Below are 24,255 nucleotides of genomic sequence, written 5' to 3' on the forward strand. Positions count from 1 at the left end.
CCTGCAAGGTACCGACAGTCGACGCCTTTTTTCCCCCTACAAAGCATACATTCAAGCTCAACCTTGCACTCCCTTAACATATGACCTTCTCTCCACATTTTCTGCAACTTTTTGAACTGTCACGGTCATTGATGCGTTCCGCCGCTGTGTGGCCAAATTCCAGGCATCTAAAGCAGTACTTGAAGGGCACCTGTTCCCTGAGTCGGCAAACGACCAAACCTATTTTTACTTTACCAGTCGCCAGCAGTTTGAACGTTGCTTCAGCTGGTAAACTTATAGTTCCCATTTGCGTATCTCTGTATGCCTTCCTCATTCCTCTGATTGAGGAATCTTGCAAACCAAGTGGTTCGAACCGCTTCTCTAAGGCGTCGTGGGTACCCTCATTGGTCGTGATTTTATCCATGTCCCTACATTGTATAACAATTTCCTGCCTTCTGGCCCGTACTTGTGTTTCTTCTCCTAAAGACTTCTCCACTTTGCCGAGGAAATTGTCAACCGTTTTGCCCGGACACTTCTTCAGCTCCAATATCAAATCTCCTTTTTAAGAGCGTCTGATTCGGCTGAAGTTTTCTGTAAGGTTCATCAGTTCAGGATCGGATTTGACCTTCATGAAGATATCGGCATAAGTCATATCACCTTTTTTGGAGATGATAATTAATTCGGGCCGTAATCTTCTTTTATGTGTCGCATTTTTCTTTACGCCAACCTAGGTACATGTTTCCTTGGTTCCTTTTTGAGGCTTTACCTCCGTTGTGTCAATTGGAGCTGGCGCCGCAAATTCCACGATTTTGGTAACTTTGTTTGCCTTCCCCTTTGCGGGTGAGAGGCCTTGTTGCCTTTTCGCGTCCTGCGAGGATCCAAAAGAATCGTTCACGCCCTCTCTAGTCCTCTTTTTAAACTTACCGCCCTTTGGATTTTGAAGGGATGTCACTTGTGTTGCTTGAGTGATGCTTGATTTCTTCGAGCCACTTTTTTCGTCCTTGGCACTATTGTACAGTACACGAATGGCTTGGACCATTTTTGATAACTTGGTGCACATTATGTTTATCCTTTATGAATTCGGATAACTCTATTATTTTTCTTCCAAGTAGGGCATACGATGATTCGTCCGTATTCTGTCCACTTCTTTTTAACACTCAAACTCTTTATTTCCGTTTCGAATGAAATTTTATTATTATTCCACTTAAATTTATTATTCATTACACTTAATTTACACTTACACTTACACTTACATTTACGTTACTTTACATTACTTAAACTTTTCCTATCTTGCGGGTTCGCTTTTAAAAATCGACTAACTCTAACATTTCCTTATGCTTATTCTAGACCTACCTTAACCTACTTTCCTATTTTCATTTGACGACCCACGATTACTTCAAAACATGTTTAAGAGGTCAGTGCTATTATGCAAACACTCAGCATTCTATAACATAATACTGACCGACAAGTATGTTCCGCATATTGTAATTCAAAGCTTGCACTTTCCATCACAATATCGGTTACACACTTCCAGTTCGTGCCCAATGAGTCACCTCATCCCTCCCACCTTAGATGAAGCTATCCCTGAGAGCGACCTCACAATTGCTCCAGTTAATCTTAGCCTGCTAAATGATACTACTAACTTAATTAGCAATTACTGTATATTATCATTATATATTATGTCATTATATATATTACTATATATTATCGTTACCTTGCCTTTTACCCCAAACAATATATATGAAATAAATAGTTTTCCTATTAATATAATTACAATTCACTTAACTTAACTTAAACAATGATCGACATGCCGATGATTTCTGTGAAGCTATTTCTCGTCGAGATGGATGTTGCTGACATTCGGCACTATTTTTCCCTGATAAAGCCTGGCTCGATGATGCTAACCCCTCTTGTTGTATGGTGTCTGTGCATGTGTCCAACGGCAAAGGTGGTGGAATCGGAACTTTCACTGGACGGCTCCTTGACAGGATGCTGCTCGATAAGGGTGTTCCTTTTCTTAATACATCTGCTTGCTGGCTGTCGGCCGAAGACGTCACTTTTTCTGCATTTGACTTAATCGATTGAACTCGTCCTGCTGCCCTCCTGCACTTCACATATGCCATCAACGCCACTGCAATGATAATAACGAACATAATGCCTAGTGTACCTGCTGATGTGTACATATGCAGTCTTCCCGCTGCCTGATGTTGTCGAACGAATTCCTCCTCCTTAACTCGTCTTGCTAGCTCCTCCACCGCCCGACCTTCGCTGCGCCACCGCTCACCTAATCCTTCTCTTTTCCGCTCAGTACGTGCAAGGGCCTTGTTTCGTTAAGTCGCACGAGCTCACGAATCTCTTCCGGCAACGGTTGAACCACGTCACAGCATTGACCCGTATGAATGAAGACCTCTTTCTTTACCACATCTTGCGACGTCAAACGAAACCCGTCCGCCCGCAAAACGTACCGCTCTCCAAGTATCAACACTCCCATTCCGCTGAGGGTGCTATCCTCTGCTTGCCCATCTGAGCAGAGGAGTGTAACTCCCACTACCTTCCTCAGGATAAAGAACCAGTAAGTACGTGTGTTCATTTTAATTATTCCATCCCAAAGGTTAGCCCAACTGCCACGGCAGCCCTTATTACCAATTTTGGCAAAAATGCTAGTCACACACATCCTTTCAGCCGACACAATGATAGGGACTTTCTTTTCACATGCGAAGCGTGTCTCATCAGCTGCCAACAACATCGGGGTACATTCGTTAATTCCCTTTTCACTCATCAGGGCGAAATGTTGGGCAGCACTACTAACCGCCAAACAGTCGGCTTACAAATGGTAGTGATGAAACCCTCCATTCAGGGCCGCCGGAATAGCATACGCTCGGAAGAGTTGAAAGAATCGCTTCTCTAGCAATGGCACATCAAGTCGGAACAGCAGCTCGCGACCACTTTGCACCATTCGAGCCTTCATCAATTGATCCAGCAATTGATGATCCAGACTCAAGCTCTCCACATTCAGAGGATCCCGATTTGGTAGCTGCTTCAAGAGTGCTAGGAGGTCCTGATTATGAAGTAGACCTGGGTGTAGCCTTCCATATTTCGAGCTCTCAATGATCCCCCTTAGAGTTCGTTGGCGGTCCAGCAAAATCTGAATTTCCAACTGCGCTAATAAAATGAGCTCGATTACATCACTCCGTCGCTCCTCGAAGTTCATCGAACTCGCTGTCGAATTCAAAGCTGCTGCTAAAGATGCATAGAACAACACGATTCGCTTTCGTTCTTTCGCTTCCTGCCCCCTCGCCTCGTTGTATAATTCGTAATTGGACTTCATCACGCTCACTTGTTCCTCCAGTAAATGGAAAGTCCGATTCTCCTTGGCAACTCTCCAACTCCGCCAGCCCGTCATTAATTCGCTTCTCATCTGTGGAATCCATAGTACCAAAGAGAGTCTTGCTAAGCCTCCCAATACCATCAAAGAAAGATCGCCTTCCACGCCGAGGGGTTTCTGTTACCACGTGGAGAAGCTGTCTCCTTTCGCTTTCCCCTTCATCCAGCCAGCGATGTATGGTTGCTGCCAGAACTCCATACCTCGCGTCATTTCCATTCAGCTGTGCACATAGCCTGTCTGCATTCTTAGAGATGTCTGCCACCATTTTCCACGATTCGCTTGTATCTCCTAGTTGGATTTTCGTGAAGATAGACCATCGGGGCGCGAAAAAATGCAAGCGTCCTGTCTCCTCAATGTTCACCACCACGAAACTAGCAGCAATTTGCATGTCGCCTTATTTTTAACAGTTGTTATTCCTAATTTTATAAATTTCATATTCTTCCCCACTACCATCTACCACTAACTATTATACAATATTTTTTTTTTTTCTTTTCCCTACTTATCTACTACTAACTACTGCAAATCTTACACTAATTGTGGGAGCAGGAGCAGCTGATGCCTGTAAAGAGAGAAAGAAACTCAATTCGGTCGCCTAAAGAGGGATTTATACAAATGGGAAACGATTATACTTATTCACCGCAATTACAGCACTCGTCGCCAGTCCGCTTGCTTGCCTAGTTGAGAAAACTGCCCGTTCACCTAATAAAGAAAACAACATTACTCATTTGACCTTCTAGGCATTAAAAATTCTAACTCTGTTCACGTGAACTCTTCGCAACTTCCCATTCAGTAGAATGGATATATTTTCAGGAGAATGGACATTGACAACCTTGTCCTTTCAGTAGGACACTACACCAATGTGTACCTGAATAGAATTCATCTTCCTATCGTATCCCCTCTTAGATACCCCCTTAGCGTTCATCAAATTTTCATTCACATGCTTGAAAGCAACTTGCAGTTTCCTACGCAGCTGCTTATGGTACAGTTGGTCATTGTAAACCGGCTCAGGGGTTCTCTTGAGACTACTCGGTATATCTGACACAAACCCGAAAAGAGTTTCCATCGGACACAGCCCCGTTCCAGAGTGGGACGTGTTATTGTAGCCGTGAGCCGCCGTCCTGAGGTATTCTCCAATAATCTCCAGGTGCGCATACGCAACACTCAGCATTCTACAACACAACACTGACCGACAAGTATGTTCCGCATATTATAATAGAAAGCTTGCACTTCCCATCACAATATCGGTTACACACTTCCAGGTCGTGCCCAATGAGTCACCTCACACCCCACTATCGGCTACTGACCAGTTTGTGGGACATCTTTCTGTTTATTTTGAACAGGCGCTCTAGGAGTAATGTACTCCTTTTAAATGCCTCTTTCTCCAGGCTACTTGAAGTATTTGATGTAACGTGGCCAAGTAATCCACCACCAAGGCACTGCAGTCGAGGGATATCCATGGCCAGGAGCCTGCTTGCCAACTCCCAAAAGCCGCCGATAGTGGGGTTCCGAGTCCCTGCATCGTAAATTTTTGTGTCCTTTCTTCTTCCATATTGGTTTCTCGTTCTGGGTGTCCTTTCCATAGCCACTTTTGTCCACGGGTGGGTGTTTTTCTCCCACCTATCCGACCTACGCGTAAACATGCCTATGCACGCATATCTCCAAATGCGTACATATGCATATTTCTACGCATTCGCCGAATATTCCATTATTGGCACGAAGGGACGCGCTGGTTGGGAGATCTGGCAGGTCCGTCTGTCTGTCTGTTTGTCTGTCGCATGCATTTTTCGCGGAGTGGGTCGTAGCGATTGACACTAAATTTGGTGGAAAGGTGGGAGCTCATCTAACGTATCAAACGAAAGATCTCGGTTAGTACTTTTCGAAGCCGGTCTTAATTTTCATATTTGTTGAAAAAGTGGGGGAGGTCATAAACTACCCAAAGATTGCCACTATATGTTATCTAGGCTCCGAAATACCCTCCATACCAATATCTGTCCAAATAAAGTTAATATATAACTATCATTTTTAGTAATTGGCTGCAAAGCCCCCCTTAAGCTCATTCAGACAAAACAACAATATGGGGTTTAACATAGAGCAACCTTCTACCAATTTTGGTGGAAATCACACTATTACTAACAAAGGTATAATAGGTCACACTTATCGCTTCTTTTCAAATTCAAGACTGAACGTGGATATTCTCACATAATATATGCATATATTACGTGCTACCTACTTGTGAGGCAAATGCACACTCAGACGTCTATGAAAAAATACACAAAACCTTTCGTACCTGAAGCGTCCGGTTTCCCGATTTGTTTTCTATATTCGATCCTACTGTAGGCTGTGCTTGGGTCACCAAGGAGGAGCAAGTCTCCACAGCTAACTTTATTACACGGTTCTTTTCATTTAGCCGCTTGATGAACGCCGTTGCTTGTTTGAGATGGAGGATGATGAAATCAGGTAACTTATCTGCAGAGGGGTTTTAGCGAGCAGAGGAAGAAGTGGTGCGGTGCCAGCAAAGAGATTTGTTTAGTTGACAAATTGCCAAGCTGAATCAAGGGCTTCCGGTGGAGAAGCAGCATTGGTTAAGTGTCCTCGATCCTTTTGCGGAAAAGAGAAGCGGCCTTCTCCGAGTTGGAGGATGGATAAGCAATGCACTGGTTCCATATTGCACCCTATAATTCTGGGAAAATCTCCCTTAACAGACTTGTTAATTAAATAAACAAATGTGGCAAATAATCATTGTGACACCGGTGTGACCATGACGTTATTCGGGAGAACTTGTATGTTCCTGATCTGTAGCAGCGTACACAGAAGTAGATCAGGGGTTGCGCTAAATTCATCCGGGTGAGGGGCCAGACGGTAGAACCCAAGATGGCCAATTTACCGGTGGGGCGAGTATTTCCTTCTCTCTTATTCGAGAATGTGGGGACTGACTTTCCAGTTAAATAGTGGGTTCCTCGGGAATGCAAAACCTACATATGAAGTTATACGCAGTAATATTGGTATGCATATCAACCAAGGGTTTGCACTCGGAAAGTCGTACCGATATCACTACTACTTATTTGGCTAGATTTACAAATAGGTGAGGTCAGCCAAAGTCAGTTCGTTCCGACAATGGTACGAATCTGTTAAGGGATACCCGGGTTTTAGAGAAAGCGTAGCAACAAAGTATCAGCCAGCCGCGAAGGAAACCTACCGCATCATCGTATTATTTCTCATCACAACCCCCCGAGAGTTAGCCATTATGGAGGCTTATTTGAGACTGGAGTTGGTAGTTTTCAGCGCTACGTAAAGAATCCATTCTGTGGCAAATCTACATATGAGGAGTTTCGGTCTGCTCTTGGGAGGCCATCTTAAATAGTACACCGTTGTATCCGCTAACAGTAGCATATTAGTTATTGCTATTGTTTTTGTTATCAAAACGCGAAGGATAGTTGCGGAAGAGGCGACTAGTTTCGTCAGTCACCTATCTAGCATAGGAGGCCTGGGAATTGGAATAAAGCAGTCGCCGAGACCCGTCCAGAGGAAAATGTCACCACATCAGCAGTACATATAATTAATAAAATTTGTAGGTGCTACATTTAAAAAAATCTTTTTTATTTTGGACCCCCCAGTTCTAAACAAGTTTGGAGAACACACATACATAAAAACAACAGACCATTCATTTCATATAACTATCCTACCATACTCATCATTATATGCATATCTATGTCAAATAAAAATATTCATTCAATGGAACTAACCTACTATAATCTTCATCATAATACATACATATCCAAAACCACAAACATTCAAGCAATGTATGTAAGTGTGCATGCCTTAAAATATTTCTTACATAATAGTAATCTGGTAGTAAAGTATAAACGCCTAGATAGCGGTTTTGGGCACAGTAGATCTACTATAGGTAGTACCGTTACAAAAATGACCCCACTTGCAAATGTGCTTGCAGAAGCTTATCTGTACACATCAGAGACGCTAAACAAGGAAAAGGCATAATCTTCGTCAAATCGTATTGGTAAGAGAGAGATCGGTGAGCTTTTGCTATTCTGGTACTACGGCTCACCCATTTAACAAAAAGTTGTTTCACGTATTCACTTATACATAAGCAAAAACTTGCCAATATCACCAATACATTAGCAAGTCGGGGCGGTATGTCAAACACAGCTGATCGGGTTTTCGGTACATCTCGCTCATGCTCAAGGGCAAAACAATTTGAAATCGTGTGTACTCGCACTGATTTTCCCCCTTGAGGGGCAAAGGGGAGGGAGGTAGCTGTCTAGTATCTAACTGTGGTTTTGGGTGCATGTAGAAATGGAAGTTAAGCAACAACCGGTAGCAACAATGTTGACGTGCTTCCTCATAATGCTTTCTGTTCTGCAGGCACGTTTAACGCCAGTTCATATGCGGTGCATATTGTCAGCAAAATATTTATTTGCGAATTCCCAACCGACGTCAGAATGCAATACGAAGAAGAATTCTGCCACAGTTTCGGAAGACGCTAGCGAACGGAACGGAAGAATTTTGCGCTGAGGTTTGGTGGTCGAAACCACAGTACATCTAATAAGCAGTACCCACACTCAATGGACCGAACTTGCGAATGTATTCGGCAAGCTTATCCGTACACACTAAACCACATGTAGATGTTGAGGGCGCAGTTAGATACTGAACAGCTACCACACTCCCCCTTGCCCCTCAAGGAGGGAAATCAGTGCGAGTACGCACGATTTTAAATTGTTTTGTCCTTGAGCACGGAAACCGAACTGATGGTCTGGAATAATGTTGTTAAGATTGCAATGTTGGACCAGCCCTACGGTCCATGCTTTCTCAAAAAGCTTCCCCAGGTTAGATAGAAGTGAAACGGGTCTGAAGTTACCAGGTTCACAGGAGACACCTCCTTTCCGAATGGCTATAATTTTGGCTATTTTCCAGGTGGATGGGAAGTAGCCATTATTAATGCAGTTATTAAAAACTGTTCAGGCAGCAGTAAAAAAAACCGTCTGCACGCGCATCCGGTGCATGCAAAAAATATTTGCATATCCAAGGTGAATATTTTCCGCATGCACGCATATTTAGCATGTAAGCAATTTGTAATTTTTCTACATAGCAAGTAAGCATTTTTGTACACTTTTTGATATTAGCGTGTAGGCACTTTTGTTACTATTTAAGCGAGAACAATTAATAAAGAATTTAGTGTATTTTCAAGTCCCGAAGAACTAAGCCTTTTATTCTTCTCCAGTGAGGCTGCTGGAGACTTCGAAGATTTGGAAATATACTCTACTGGACTAAACTTGATTCGGTGTTCCACCCAATTAAGAACGACGGACTCATTCGGTGTTTCACCCAATGAACATACTGACAGACTTGAAAACGAAGTTTACTTGGTTTTGACTTGAGCAGGTGTTTCACTTGATCAAGAAGAAAGACTCACCCGGTGTATCACCGAGTGGACCTATCAGGATTAAGACATTTTTGGTGACCCCGACGTGATCGGCCGATAACAACATTAAAAGGACACGAGGCGAGTTAATAACTTTGTGGAATTATCTTAGCCAATCACGGAGGCGATACTTGAGAAAGTTAATAATCTTACTCACCAACAAGATGTGACGGGCCAGGAGATTCAGCGTCTTTTGAGTAACTACCGGAAAGATTCGGTAGCTCGTAAGACAAGGGAATATCTCACGACGAGATTGGAACAATTGGAAAATCTCTGGACAGCCTTTTCGGAGAGAAATGAAGAGCTTGAAGAGTTAGCGCATTATCTTCCAGCTCATCCATATTTCGAGAAACAATATTTCTCTTCAATGCAGCGCGAGTACACCAAGTACAAGGATGACATTGCGGAACGCCTTCAGGGTTTGGAAGGCACGTCCAAGTTGAATATCGATTTGGGTAAATCAGCCACGGGTGCTTTAGATACAAGGGCCGCCAGGGCAGTAAATAATGCTCAGAACGAGCTTCCCAGCGATGTCGTGGTACTAATAAGGCAACAGCAATCAAGGATACGGGCTGTGGAAAACATTATTAGCGGCATCGACACAGTTGAACAGGCACAACCCAAATCATACTACGAATTGAAGACAGCTACTTTATCAAAGTACCGGGAAGAGTTGCGTCAAGGCCATCAGAATATATGGCAATATTCCAGCGATCCAAATGAGTTAGGGTACAACGAGGAGAATTTTCTCAACCTCGAAGAGCGAATTCAAGACACTTTAATATTTCTCGCTGAATGCCGTTCAAGGCTAGAGCCTAGCATAGCTACCGCTACAAGGGCCTTTCCAAGCATCAACTTACCACACGTGACAATTCCTACCTTTGACGGCGATTATGCACAATGGCAATCCTTTCAAGACCTATTCCGCCAGATGATTCACGAGCAGCAATTGGGAAATGCTCAGAAAATGTGGTATTTGAAGAGCAATCTAAAGGGTGAAGCAGAGCGACTTATACGTCATCTGCCCATCACTGACGAAAATTATGACATTGCATGGACAACGCTAACAAACCGCTACAGCAATCAACGATTGATGGTAGCCACGCTATTGGATAGGCTCACACAGCAGCCGATGATTACTTCGGACTCCCCCAGCGCTTTGAAAAAACTTCATGACATTACGAAGGAATGTCTAGCAGGACTCAAGAACTTTAATATCAATATAGCTAGTTGGGATCCCATTTTATTACATATTTTAATGAGGAAGTTAGACAAGGTTACGCACGCCTTATACGAACAAACTTTGACTTCACCACGAGAACTACAGCCGGTTGATGCATTTCTCGCTTTTTGGAAAGACGCTTTCAGTCTTTAGAGGCCTTGTGTAGCGACAAGAGGAGTACGACTCAAACCAAACCTACAAACCGAACCTCGGCTTTAATATCCACCAAGGACAGTCAATCTTTACAGTGCAAAAATTGCAAGGGAAGCCATCGAATCTACACATGTGAAGCTTTTAAACAATTGTCCATCTGGGATCGAGTAGCCAAAATCAAGCAGCTGAGGCTATGTTTGAACTGCCTACGGGAAGGACATCGAAGTGCACAGTGCAGCGCAGGAAGTTGTCTTAAATGTGGCAAGAAGCACAACACTCTACTACATATGGACGCCAACAATCAAGACAAAACAACGCCCTCTATCACCACAATTCAAACAACAGCCAGCGCCACCAAGCAAGGTCAAGTGTCACGTGTTGTAAAGGACAAGGGTTCTACAAATGACAACCATTCTATTGTATTATCAACGGAAATATCTGCATCAGAGGGGCCTTTTGTTCTATTAGCTACTGCACTCATCAAGGTGACAAACCAAAAGGGCAAGTCGATAGAAATGAGAGCTCTGTTGGATAGTGGCTCCCAAATAAACATAATTACAGAAACGGCTGTGAGAAAGCTGGGACTACAACCAACTAGTTACCATATACACATTCGTGGTCTGGGCGGAGCGTCGCAACAATCGCAACAGAAGGTAACGTTGTCATTGCAATCAAGAATCACTACGTTTGCACGGAAGATAGACGCTATAGTTTTACCACATATAACATCCTCTCAACCATCGCAAGGTCTGAATTCAAGGAATTGGGCCATACCCGGCAACATTCAGCTTGCCGATCCTCATTTTGATCAGGAAGGGCGTATTGATCTACTTCTCGGAGCTGACATCTACTACGAATTATTAGCTACAGGGCAGATGCGGCTATCAAGGAACCTGCCACTGCTGCGAAACACGGTCTTTGGTTGGATAATTGCTGGAAAGGTTGCAACATCCTATCAGAAAGAGGTTACATGCGGCATCCTCAACACCGATGATTCCAAGCTCAGCGAGCAGATAGAGCGTTTTTGGAAATTGGAGGAACCAGAATCTACAGAGAACCTTGCGATGACAACACAAGAAATAAGGTGAGAAAATCATTTTCCTCAAACCATGAAACGAACGAACAATGGACGTTTCATTGTGAAACTGCCTTTCAAGGTGGATCCAGCAAAACTCGGCAAATCTAGGGGCAATGCGGAGAGGCGACTTTTCAAATTAGAATGGAGATTAGCACGAAACCCAGAACTACGCAAACAGTACAATGAATTTATGGACGAATACAAGCAACTGGGGCATATGACGGAAATAGATGAAGAAAGTATTCCGAGTCTTCATTACTTTCTTCCCCATCATAGCGTTCTGAAGCCAGAGAGCACCACCACTAAACTTAGAGTAGTTTTTGACGCCTCTTCGGAAACCTCTTCTGGATACAGTTTGAACGATGTACTTGCTACAGGCCCTACCATCCAATCCGAATTATTTACCATTCTCGTACGATTTCGGCTGCCTTGCTTTGTTTTTACTGCTGACATCGAAAAGATGTATCGGCAAATCCAGGTGTCGGAGGAAGACAAGAGATTTCAACTAATTCTATGGCGAAATGAGCCTAATGAACCTATAAGATGTTATCAGCTGAACACGGTCACATATGGTACTTCTTCTGCACCATATCTAGCCACCAAATGCCTACAAGAATTGTCATCACAGACAACGCACAAATACCCATCCGGTTCGACTGCATTAAGACGGGATTTTTATATGGACGATGTGATGTCAGGTGCAAACACCTTGACAGAAGCTATTGAGACGCAACATCAACTTCGCACAATCTTACAATCAGCCGGCTTTAAGCTTCGAAAATGGTGTGCAAACAACAAGAATCTTTTAAACAACATTCCTGTTGAAGATCAGGCACTCCAACTGGACATAACCCAAGAAAGGGAGGAAAACGTAAAGACACTAGGATTAGTTTGGACTCCTAAAACAGATGAATTTCAAATTAGATGCCCATACACGGAATCTAAGAAAGTAACAAAGAGATCAGCGCTATCAGATATCGCTCATTTGTTCGATCCGCTAGGATTGATGGCACCAGTTACAGTTACTGCTAAAATCTTCCTTCAAAGGCTGTCGAGCCTCAAAATAGGATGGGTTGAAGAAATTCCTTTCGAACTACAGGCGGAATGGTCAAGATATTATGATGACTTGCAGGGGCTGAATCAAATTAAGGTACCTCGTCACATATTTGGAGGGAAGGTACCTGAAAAAATACAATTACATGTCTTTTCGGACGCTTCGGAAAAGGCGTATGGTGCAGCGGTATATTTACGAGCTATTCAGTCAGATGGGGTTCGCACAGTTCGTCTTTTATGTGCAAAGTCGAAGGTGGCACCATTAAAACGAGTGACCCTACCAAGATTGGAATTGTGTGCAGCAAGGCTAGCAGCTGAACACGTTCATCGGCTCAAACGGGATATAGAAATTCCAGACTATAATTGCTTTTACTGGACCGACTCCGAAATTGTCCTAAATTGGATCAATGCAGAAGCATCGTCATTTTATACGTTCGTGGCTAATCGAGTCGCTGCTATACAACAAAAATCCTCACCCAAGCAATGGAGGCACATACATTCAAAGGAGAATTCAGCAGATTTGGTATCGAGAGGTGTCGCTCCTGGAAAACTGCAGAATTATGCCCTCTGGTTCTATGGGCCTATATTTCTTCATGGGACTGAAGAGTGCTGGCCGGAAAGGTTTCATAGTGTAGATACCACCTTGGAGAAAAAACGTTCAAAAATGGTATCGGCCATGGTGAAGGACACAATTTCCCTTATCAATCAAATCGACCATCAAAACTCTTTTCAACGACTGCAACGCATAATGGCACATGTGCTATGGTTCGTTAGGAATGCACGAACAACGAACCACAAGGAACGAGAAAAATCGCTCTTAACTGCAAGCGAAATGGAGGAAGCCTTGCGAGTAATAGTAAAGGAAGCTCAATGAGATGTGACACTTGCTGAGCGGGTAACCCCGAAAGTCCACCCCAATATTCTTTTGTTTCTTTTTCCGAAATCTGTACTGTCTGCACGCTTTATTGGGATTCGTTGAGTGATTCGAAAAGGCTCCGATCTGAGGTAGCTTTCAACATATCGTCGTGACCGACTGCATGCGGCAGAAAGTTTCTGCTTTAGTTTGTCCCGAATTTCACTCACACTGGGAATGGAATTGTTCCTATAAACCCTCTGCACTTAATTTCTCACACGTCCACTGGCAATTCCAGTGCTAACTTGATTCAATCTGGCAATGTCTTGCCTTAATAAGTCGCGGCGAGATTCCGAAAGAATGTTCCATAGTGAATCTTTTTGACCCCTCAAACTACTAACATGAAAGCGAATCTCTGACAGCGGCAACTGCTACACAATACATAAATGGTTGTAGTCAAAGCAGCGACAAGTCTAGAGAGAGAGAATTCACGTAATAGTTGAGAATGCAGAGGGATTGGGAATAGCTGGTCTGTGCAAAAGATCAATTTTTGAAAGTTCTATACATGCTCTTTGGAATTTGTCCCGAACCTCAACGGAGAATTCAACCAAATGGTGAAAAATGTGCTCCGTCGTGTACTGGGACTGTCACTTACAGTGCGGCGTAGTGTTACTGATGCCATCGCCTTTACCCACATCGGCTCGTTGTCACCAGTTTCCCACGGTCCCTGTTAACGTCTGGGATTGCTGTTGTTGCTGTTGTTACTTCATAGTAGGAGCAGATGATAAAGAAGTTCATATCCTTAGTCCTCTACATCCACTACCTATGCGAATCTGCTGAAATGGTCGTCACAGATTGTGGCGAAGCAGCTGCAGCAGACGAAGCCATGCTTCTAGTCATCGTGACTCGTGGCGTCGATGCCGCTCTGTCCATTACGGGAACCTGACCTAGTCACTAAGTTAGACGACTCTCGACCTATATCCGGAACGGATCTTAAGTTTCTTCTTTTCATTTTTTGTACTGCATTTTATACTCCCAGGTCTGCAGATATCGTCCTCAATGAGTATTTTTCACGACCACTGTGTAGGTTCTTCTGTTTCTTATTTAGCTATTTATACCTGTGTCCGGAGAAATCAATGGTTAGAGCGCAAGGCTGTCCTAGCACTGTTGGCAAATGGAATTATATCATCAGTGAATGTCGGATATCAGTCGAGACAGCTGTGAGTGATTGTTTGACATACTTCAAGGTCCAAAGCCAATTGGTTTGTCGCGTCAACGACTTTTATTATTATCTTTCCCTTCTCCTGTCACAACTTTTGACCGGATTGGCTAAAGTTATATTTATTATTATATTTTTTCCGAGTTATCTCAATTTCGGAAGATGCCGGATTTTACCTAATACTAGCACTAAGTGCCAAACATTTAAGCTCGGACGATCCTACCTACTTAAAAACTAAAGGGACGCTGGTGGTGGTGGCCGGTGGTAGGTCACTGGGAGAATCCGTCGAGTACTCCCCGCAACATCGAGCACGTATGCAGAATGGTGTACTTCTGCATGGTTGGAACCAGACTGTGCGAAAGTCCCAGGACATCAAGGGAAGCCGTGAGGGATTTAGGTATACCTGTAGCTGACAATATTATGGGAACTACAACCACCCGCTCGAGACTCCAAATTTCTTTGATTTCCCAAGCCAATGGCTCATAGTTCACCTTCTTCTCCACGTATTTCCGTTCAATGTTGCTATTATGGGGGATAGAAACATCAATAATACACACGGAGCGACCTGTCTTGTCAACTAACAGTACGTCAGGCTTATTGTGAGGAGTATGGCGATCAGTCAGAACTTGCCGGTCCCAATACATGCTGTAAGCAGAACTATCAAGTACTGCTTGCGGCTCATATCGGTAAACTGGACATGTTCCCGTGATCAGCCCATGCTTGTATGCAAAGTTTTGATAACCTTACATACAGCATTATGCCTGGTGATGTATTGCACCGGTGCCATAACAGTACAGCCAGAAATGAGATGGTCAAACGTCTCTAACGCCGAACCACATATTCTGCACTGGTCGTTCACCACCCGTTCTTTTCTGATGAGCTTTTTATAAACTCGGGTGGCGACCACGCCATCCTGAATGGTACACATGAATCCCTCCGTCTCAGCAAAGAGCTCCCTAGCACACAGCCATCTGTTCGACAAATGCAAATCGACAAATGGCTGTCAAAGACAATTCACGTGTTTACCGTACATTGCCTTCGACTTCCATTCATCGACCCGCTCTTGGTCCGACTTCACCCCACTCAGAGGATTGAAAGATCGATCCTTCAAGTTGAGTGGAGTCAGTCCACAGTCTGCCTTACAGACAGCCGCATGCAAGGGACTCGCCTGCTCTTTGTTGTGCCGCGACGTCACCCAGCATTACCTCCGATGTGACGAGGCAGGTTCATCCGCTCCACGGCAGACTTTGGATGCTGCATTCGAAATTTGGACATGTCGGTATCCGCCGCTGGACGTTTTCCAGATCGGTCTTCGTCCACGGCAATATTCCGAATGTACAAGCCAGAGAGGGGATAGCTTATACATTCAACGCGCTTATTTTATTCTTCCCCGAGAGATGCGATCTGAGCACCAAGTTTACACGTCGCAGGAATTCGAACAGCAGAGCATCTTTCAGATCACCAACTCGAGCATGCAGAATTCCTAGGTACTTGTAGAAGTCTGTCTCGATCATAGCTTCGATGTGGAGGTCACAAATGCTATGTCTGACATGCGGCTCGTGATGATCTTTGCGGATGGCTTGGATTCGACACTTGTCTAATCCAAACTCCATCCGAATATCACGGCTGAACATGTCTATTATTCGCAACAGACTTCTAAGATGGTCGTCAGCCCCAGCGTACAGCTTGATGTCATCTAAGTACATCAAGTGTGCCAGTTCGCACTTAACACATAGGCCATACTTTATTGCAAAACCATGCCCTCTAGCTTCATTCAATAGCCATGAAAGGGGGTTCAGTGCCATACAAAACCAAAGAGGACTCAACGAATCCCCCTGGAAGATGCCCCTCCGTATACAGATGGGCTCTGACATATTAGCACCCTCAGATGTACGCACTGATGAGGTGGTATGCCATCCTTCTATGACTGTCGCCAAAAACTTTATTAGTTTCCGATCAATGCGATACAGATGTAGAACATCAACTAGCCTGGTATGGGGACGCTAGCAAAAGCTTTGGCATAATCGATATAGCAACTAAAAAGGTTTCTTTGACCTCTAGTTGCTTGTCCTACAACTACCGAGTCGATCGTGAGTTGCTCTTTGCAACCCCTTGGACCAACTCAGCAGCCCTTCTGCTCCTCGGACAGAATGTTGTTGACCTCGAGGTGCGCATTGACCCTTCCACAAATAATGGACGTGATGAATTTGTAGAGGGTTGGTAAGCAAGTAATGGGTCTTGCGTCTGCGGGGTCCTGCACCGTGTCCTTCTTAGGGATAAGGTAGGTAATCCCCGCAGTGAGGAAGGGTGGAAATTATTCCGGGCGACTCATGACCTGATTTATGCTGTGTGTCAACCGACTGTGTACGCTGGTAAATTTTTTATAACCGAAATTCTGCACCCGATCCAGACCTGGGCCCCTCCAATTTTTGAAGCTGTTTATGACTCGTCGAACTTCCTCTTCGATAGCATCCGCAAAATTCATGCCAGGCGTATTGGCATGGCGGGTGCCTCCGGCGGTGATCCACTCAGCATGCTCAGCATGCTGGGCGGGTAACCCCCAAAGTCCACCCCAATACTCTTTCGCTTTCGTCACCAAGAACTGTATTGTCTGGACGCTCTGTTGAGATTCGTTGAGAGATCTGAAAAAGCTCCACTGGTTCCTCGCGTATGTTGCATTCTGAACACGTCTGGAATGATTTTCGCCTGCCGTCGTAACCGACTGCATATGACAGAAAGTTTCTGTTTTAGTGTGTCCAGAATTTCAACTACGGGTGTCTAACTGGGGATGGCATAGTTCCGGTAAACCCTCTGCACTTTATTTCTCACCCGTCTGCTGGCATTGCCAATGCTGATCTGAAGCAGTCTAACAATGTCCTGCCTTAGTGAGTGCCGCCGACGTTCCAGACGAATTTTCCAAGGTAGATCTCTTTAGTCACTCAAACCAATAACACGAAAGCGAATCTTCTGACCGTGCAATCTGATAGCCGTAACAGCACCACAATACACAAGTAATTGTAGGTGCAGCAGCGACATATCAGCCGAGATGCAATCTCATCATTGATTTGAGATAGAATTCCCGGAGTTCCTAGAGATGAATAGAGTCTGGGAATACCAGGTCTATGCAAAGGAACCATATTAGAGAATTCTATACACGCTCTTTTTAATTCGTCCCGGACCTCAGCGGAAACCTCAGCTGGATGGTGGAGAAGAGTGCTTCGGCGAGTACTGAACCTGGTGCCTGCAGTGCGGCGTGGTGTTGTTGATGCCGCCGCCTCTGCCCCCATCGAATCTCGGTCACCAGTTTCCCCGATGACTTCAAGTCGAACACGCTCCCTGATGGTGGCCGGGATTGTATCACTGCGAGTAATAAAGCGGTACTGGTCTGCGATTCGAGAAACGCTCGAAGTATCTCTGGTGCAACAAGGGGCGGTAAGATGTTGTACCCGCCCCCGCCGTTATTTCGTAGTAGGAGCGGATGATGAAGAGGTTCATTTCTTCAGTCTATTTTATCCGCTACCTACGCGAACCTGCTGAAGTGGTCGCCGCAGATTGTGGCAGGTACAGCAGGCGAAGCTGTGCTCCTGGTCGTCGTGGCGCCTAGATATCGAACCGCCCCACGACTAACGGTTTCGACGCCGTGCTCTCCATTACGAGAGCCCGACCCAGTCACCAAGTCAGACGACTCCCGCCGGTTATCCGTACCGGACGTCAAATTTCTCCTTCTTCTCATTGAATGGATTCGCATTTTATACCATTTATTTTATATTTATTTTATTTATTTATTTTATTTTATATTATATATTTTATTATATTTATTATTATATTATTATGTAATAGACATTGTACAAAGTAAAATAAGTTGGGGAAACTGGAAGCTTAACACTTCAGGTATAAAAGGCAGTGTGTTTCCCTATATGGGGAGCATAACACAGTTGGCTGATAGCATTGATTCGAGATATTCAAATCGTTCAGTACTGTCAGCAGCCGTGACCTGCCTAGAACTGAGCGATTTAGATATCTCGGGCAAATGCTATCAGCCAATGGAAAACTGCGCAATGAAATTGTTTCACGCATTAACGCAACCTGGATGAAGTGGCATTCCGCATATAAGCGAACGTCTCAAATCTAAAATTTACCGCAATGTCGTCCATCCTGTCGTTCTCTATGGTTCCGAGCGTTGGCCGACTATAAAAGACAATAAACGACGTGTTGCGGTAATGGAGACGAAGATGTTGCATTGGACGATGGCAAGACATGTTTTGACCACATCCGAAATGAGGATATCCGTGATCGATATGAGGTTATATGGATCGTGGAAAAACTGCGAGAGAGGCGTATTCGATGGTATGGTCACGTAATTTGCGCTAACGAGAATTCACTTGCCAAGATTGGTCTGAACATCAATGTCGATGGCAAACGACCAAAAGGCAGGCCAAAATAACGGTGGCTTGATACGCTGGATGAGGATTTAAAATAAATAAATGCGATAAATTCGCTCGAAATTGATAAGTTTGAACTGCTATAACTCTAATTATCCAATGTTCATGAAACTCTATGCTGTTGCAAAATTTAGTACTCCTAGGATGAACTTAAGGGGGTTTTTCATTCAATTTCGAAAAGTTGGTAATCTATTATTAGTAAGTTTATTTGACCAGATATCGGAATGGGACATCTTTCGAGGCTTAGATTTCACATAAGTGTTTTCTACAAAACCTTAACGAGGGCTGGGTAAATAATAGTCGATTTGACGATGAATGTAAGTTAGCAACGGAACGGAAGAATGCCGCATACCGAGTAATGTTGCATTCTCTAAAAACGCGGGCACGCGCACAGACTTATCACGAACTCCGTCGAGCGGAGAAGCGACTTCACAGACGGAAAAAGGAAGCCTGGGAGAACCAACAAGTCTGTGAACTAGAACCGCCAACTGAAGACAACGGACAAATACTGCCACCACCAAGTTTAGGAAAAACAGTCCGTACAATCTATCGGCTAAAAAATCATAAGTCGCCAGGAGCCGATGGAATTACAGCCGAATTGGTTAAATATGGAGGCGACCAGTTACACCAAGTGGTTCATCAACTTGTGCTCAAGGTATGGGATGCCTGACGATTGGCAACGAGGCGTTATCTGTCTCATACATAAAAAGGGAGATATCATACAGTGCAGCAATTATAGAGGTATCACGTTGCTGAGTACAATCTATAAGATATTGGCCGCTATCTTGCTAGGCCGGATAGCCCCATACGCTCAGAACACCATTGGCCCATACCAAAGAGGCTTCACTTCAAGCAAATTAGCAACAGATCAGATTTTCTCTCTGCGGCAAGCGATGGAAAAACTGTGGAATATAGACAACAGTTACACCATCCATTCATCGACTTTAAAGCCGCCTATGATAGCATAGCCTGGGTAAAACTGTTCATCGCCATGAGAAAATTTGGTATCCCGACGAAACTAATAAGACTGACTAGGCTGACCCTGACCAATGTGCGAGCCCGGTTAAAAGCAACAGGATCACTCTCAATACCATTCGACATCAACAACGGTCTACGACATGGGGATGCCCTATCATGCGTCCTCTTTAACCTGGCCCTCGAGAAAGTGATCCGTGATGCTGAGGTAAATGCAAGAGGTACGATCCTCTTCCAGTTCACCCAACTACTGGCCTATCCTGACGATATCGACATCATGGGAAGAACGACCTGAGACGTACAAACTGTCTTCATCCAGATCGAGCAGGCGGCAATCGCCGCGAGATCTTGGACTGCACATCAATGAAGGCAAGACAAAATATATGGTGGCAACGTTAGCACCGAAGACGAACCAACCAACAACATCAAACCGCACTGGTCAAACAGGAAGAATAAGGATAGGAGAATACAACTTTGAGACCGTTGACAATTTCTCCTATCTAGGGTCGAAAATCACAACCGATAACAGCTACGATGATGAAATCCGTGCACGGTTCTTGGCAGCCAACAGAGCCTATTTCAGCTTACAAAAACTGTTCCGCTCGAAACGTCTCACCATAGGGTCAAAGCTCTTACTGTACAAGACAATAATCTTGCCAGTCCTCATGTATTCCTCGGAGACTTGGGTTCTTAGCAAGAAAAATTGCGAACTCTTGGCCGCGTTCGAGAGAAGAATCCTCCGAAGAATTTTTGGCCCCCTACATGAGGATGGACGATTCCGTAACCTACACAATGACGAAATCTATGAGCGATACCATGACCGTCCGGTTGTGGATAAAATCCGGCTCAATAGGTTACACTTAATCCGTATGGATGAGGATGATCCCACCCGGAAAGTCTATAAGGGCAATATCTATGGTAGAAAAAGAAGACGAGGCAGACCCTGCCTAAGATGGAGCGATGGCGTAGGTCAGGACGCCAGACAGCTTTTAGGGATATCGAATTGGTGGACCTCGGCGGAAAACCGGGATGTCTGGAGTTCCTAATTAAGGCAGGCCGAGCTCGGATACCGGTTATTGCGCCGTTGATGATGATGGTGATATTGGCAATATCTAATAATCATATATCATATCAAGAGTCCTCCATTTCCAATCCTACCCATAAATCACCCAAACAACACCCCATACAATATACGACGATGCCACAACAATGACTTTCTAGATAATGATAATCATAGCAATAAGAACTGGGAGAATCATTGCCAATGTAATTTAGAAATAATCGAACGCACATTTGCACTTAAGCAACGAAAGCCATTAAGTGCACTAATTTATAAAAGTATAGCCTAATGATAGCAAGCATTGGCAGCACATTAAAATCGCTGGGAAGCTTTTCAAATGATCAAGCACACACCGAACGGATTCGCAACCGCTTCACATTTAGGGGCCACGCCCACAAAATATCAAAACATTTTGATGTTCCTGCAACCGTTGCCGTAACCTGAGTTTGTATGGAGAATTTCTCCACAGGCAACCGGGAACTTGGTCACCAACTTGTTTCGTCGTTTGTGGGCGCTTTAATTTACATATATTTACGCAATTGATCAAAAGCACCTCAATATTTCCTCTTTACTCCGAACACAAAAGTGTACATGCCTGTTAAGATGCCTATACTTATGTACGTATATTGAATATTGCTGGTACTGATTTGCATACATAATAATAATAATCATTGGCACGACAATCCAATTGGATCAGGGCCTTAAAGTGTGTTAAAGCACTTCATTTAGGATTGCAACACTACACTACAGAATCAGTACCCTGCAGGAGGCAATGTGATCAGTATTGTGCTCGCTGTGATTATTATCCTGGTTTGACTCAGGTACTCATTTACAACTGATTCGACGGTCTCCAACATCCAGTTATGATAATGAATCCCTTTGCCGCCAGTTAGATTTGAACCGCGACCTTCCGCAACGACAGTGCAGCGCTCTAGCCACTTGATCTATTAGGATCACTTATACTGCTGCTATTTTTAACTACTAGGATGAATTTAATGGGGCTTTCGGGTAGATTTATCAAATATGGCAATGCGCTATTATTGACTTTGTTTTTACAGATATTGAACTTTTATCTATTGCGAGGCTTACATTTAATATATATATATAATTACCAATTGTCAGATGCACTTCTTAATATACAAATACAAATATATTTTGCAATTTTCTGGCAACCCTTTATCTTCCAACTAGCCTTCTGACAATATTTTTCGTGCAATGAGTCATGTTGATTTCTATGTACCCAGCTTGTCGTCTATTACATCATCCAATCCTCTCGGTACTGTTTACATTTTCTGTGACTTTCCGTAAGCAACTCAAGTAATAACAGATGCAACTGCCGACATTCCAATAAACAAATTGTCAAATTATCAATCGATCATTCTTAAAACTAAAACTACAAGATTATTTTTTCCATGAACTCAGAGTATGAGATACTTAGCTATTGCTGGGATACTGCAATTTTTTACAATAAAGAGTTTAATAGGTAAAAGTAGGGAATTATTCCACAGTTGTATCAGAGCCGTAGATATTCAAAAAACGACAAAAAGTAGTTATTCGAAGTCGCCCACTAAATACTTCACTAAAGATTCAATAGCAGATGCAGATCAGTAGTAACTCTTGTAAATATTAATAGTAAAGATCACTTAGCAACAGTGTCCAGTATTATTTTAAAGATCATTTAAGTATAGTAGTGTAAAGAGAACATTAGTGGAATAATAAAGTGTAAAAATGCTAAAAAATCCATGTTTTTATTGCAAAAGTTTCCATCAGCTAGTAACTTTACAATTATTAACTTTTTTCAGTGCTTCGGGGGAGGCGAAGCATGACTTCGATTGAATTTTTTACTATGTACAAATGCAATTATCTTGCGCACAAAGTTCTTTCATAAGAAAACATAAAATCTTTTATATCTCCCCCAGCTACCACTTTCGTGACTTGTAATATGTTACAATAAGCTGAAATAAAATTTTTAAATCTCTTTCGAATGTAATCTTTCTGAAACAAAGAAATAGGTTTGTTAGTCGGAGCGTATTCTTTTAATTTGAATTTGATTGGCTCTACTCTATAAATTAATAGATATATTTTTTTTCTAGATATTACTTGTAACGATGGCTATCATTTCTCATCTGATTTAGAAATGTGTTATAAGGACGATGTGTATTTGCAACCATCATCAGTTCAAGAAAGCGTCGTGTCACCAAGAGGCAAAACAACAATACATTTCGTCACAAGTCTTTTCCCAAATGTTCCACCATTTTTATCATTCTCTACGCATACTGACAAACGGCCACCAATGTCACCATATTTGTATAAAGTATTAAAATGGAAACTAACAAATGTAATGCCGAAGTTGATTCGTCGTGTCTTAATTAGTTCTGGATTCAGGCTCTTGAAAAGTATTTTGGTTACTTTTAAGTATGGCGAAACTCTTCATATCTGACTTACAGAGACCAATGACTGGATGGGAATTTGGAGTAAACATATGAAAAGCACCAGCTTTAAAACTGTTCGCTCTTATCAAAAATTTAACCATATACCAGGTTCGTTCAAGATTGGACGCAAGGATTCCTGCTGGCGAAACCTCCAAGCGCAGATGATTAAACATGGAAACAAGGAATTCGGCTTCATGCCTAAGTGAGAAATTCTGAGTTATTTTTTCAATAATGGACAATACATACATTTATTTAAGAATGAACAATACATACAAACATATTTTATCAAATTGCAGGACCTATATAATCCCACAAGATTTGAATCTATTGAAAAGGTCTTGGCCAAAATATTCGCAACGCAACTTTAAATGGATAATTAAACCACCAGCTAGTGCTCGAGGTACTGGAATTAAAGTAATAAACCGTTGGGCCCAAATTCCCAAACGAAAATCAGTCATTGTGCAACGGTAAGCGCAATTAATAAATTTCCCATAGACTATAAATCAAATCAACTTTGATTTAGGTACATAGAGAAACCGTTTTTGATAAACGGTAGTAAATTTGACCTGAGATTATATGTTTTAGTCACATCAATTAATCCATTAAGGGTGTACTTATACCAAGACGGACTAGTGCGCTTTGCATCAGGTACGTTTTTTATAGCATATATTAGTTATTTATGAGGATTTGGAGACTACTGGACTCTAATGATTATAATTACTACTAGATATCTCATTTACTTCCTCTCTTATATATTGCCGAGGTCGGGAAAATTTATAAATGACATAACATGATTGCTGTAAAAATTAAAAAGCTATATATAACATAATTGCTGTAAATCCTTATATTTTTTCTAAAATTTTCCTGAAATTGTTTAATTGTTGACTTCCTTGTATGCAACAAAATTGTAGTAATTTTAAGGTTTGGCCTTGGCTCCTTTTATGATTGCGTTACGTTATGTGAATCC

At 43.0% G+C, this 24,255-nt stretch overlaps 1 protein-coding gene across 7 annotated transcripts in view; it reads left to right on the forward strand.

Moving 5' to 3' along the window:
- Window positions 1–24,255, forward strand: part of LOC119647249 (tubulin polyglutamylase TTLL4-like) — a 429,241-nt gene that overhangs the window by 273,275 nt on the left and 131,711 nt on the right. For all 7 annotated transcript variants that reach the window (XR_005248821.1, XR_005248824.1, XR_005248822.1 and 4 more), the window contains 4 exons: window positions 22,950–23,252; window positions 23,304–23,490; window positions 23,585–23,755; window positions 23,812–23,936. Coding sequence is in view for 2 of the 7 variants with exons in the window: in XM_038048127.1 (XP_037904055.1) it covers window positions 22,950–23,252; window positions 23,304–23,490; window positions 23,585–23,755; window positions 23,812–23,936 (786 nt within the window). In the remaining 5 variants the exon portion in view is untranslated. The remainder of the gene's footprint in view (window positions 1–22,949; window positions 23,253–23,303; window positions 23,491–23,584; window positions 23,756–23,811; window positions 23,937–24,255) is intronic.

The sequence above is a fragment of the Hermetia illucens genome, chromosome 1 (assembly GCF_905115235.1).
Source record: "Hermetia illucens chromosome 1, iHerIll2.2.curated.20191125, whole genome shotgun sequence".
Taxonomy (NCBI): Eukaryota; Metazoa; Arthropoda; class Insecta; order Diptera; family Stratiomyidae; genus Hermetia; species Hermetia illucens.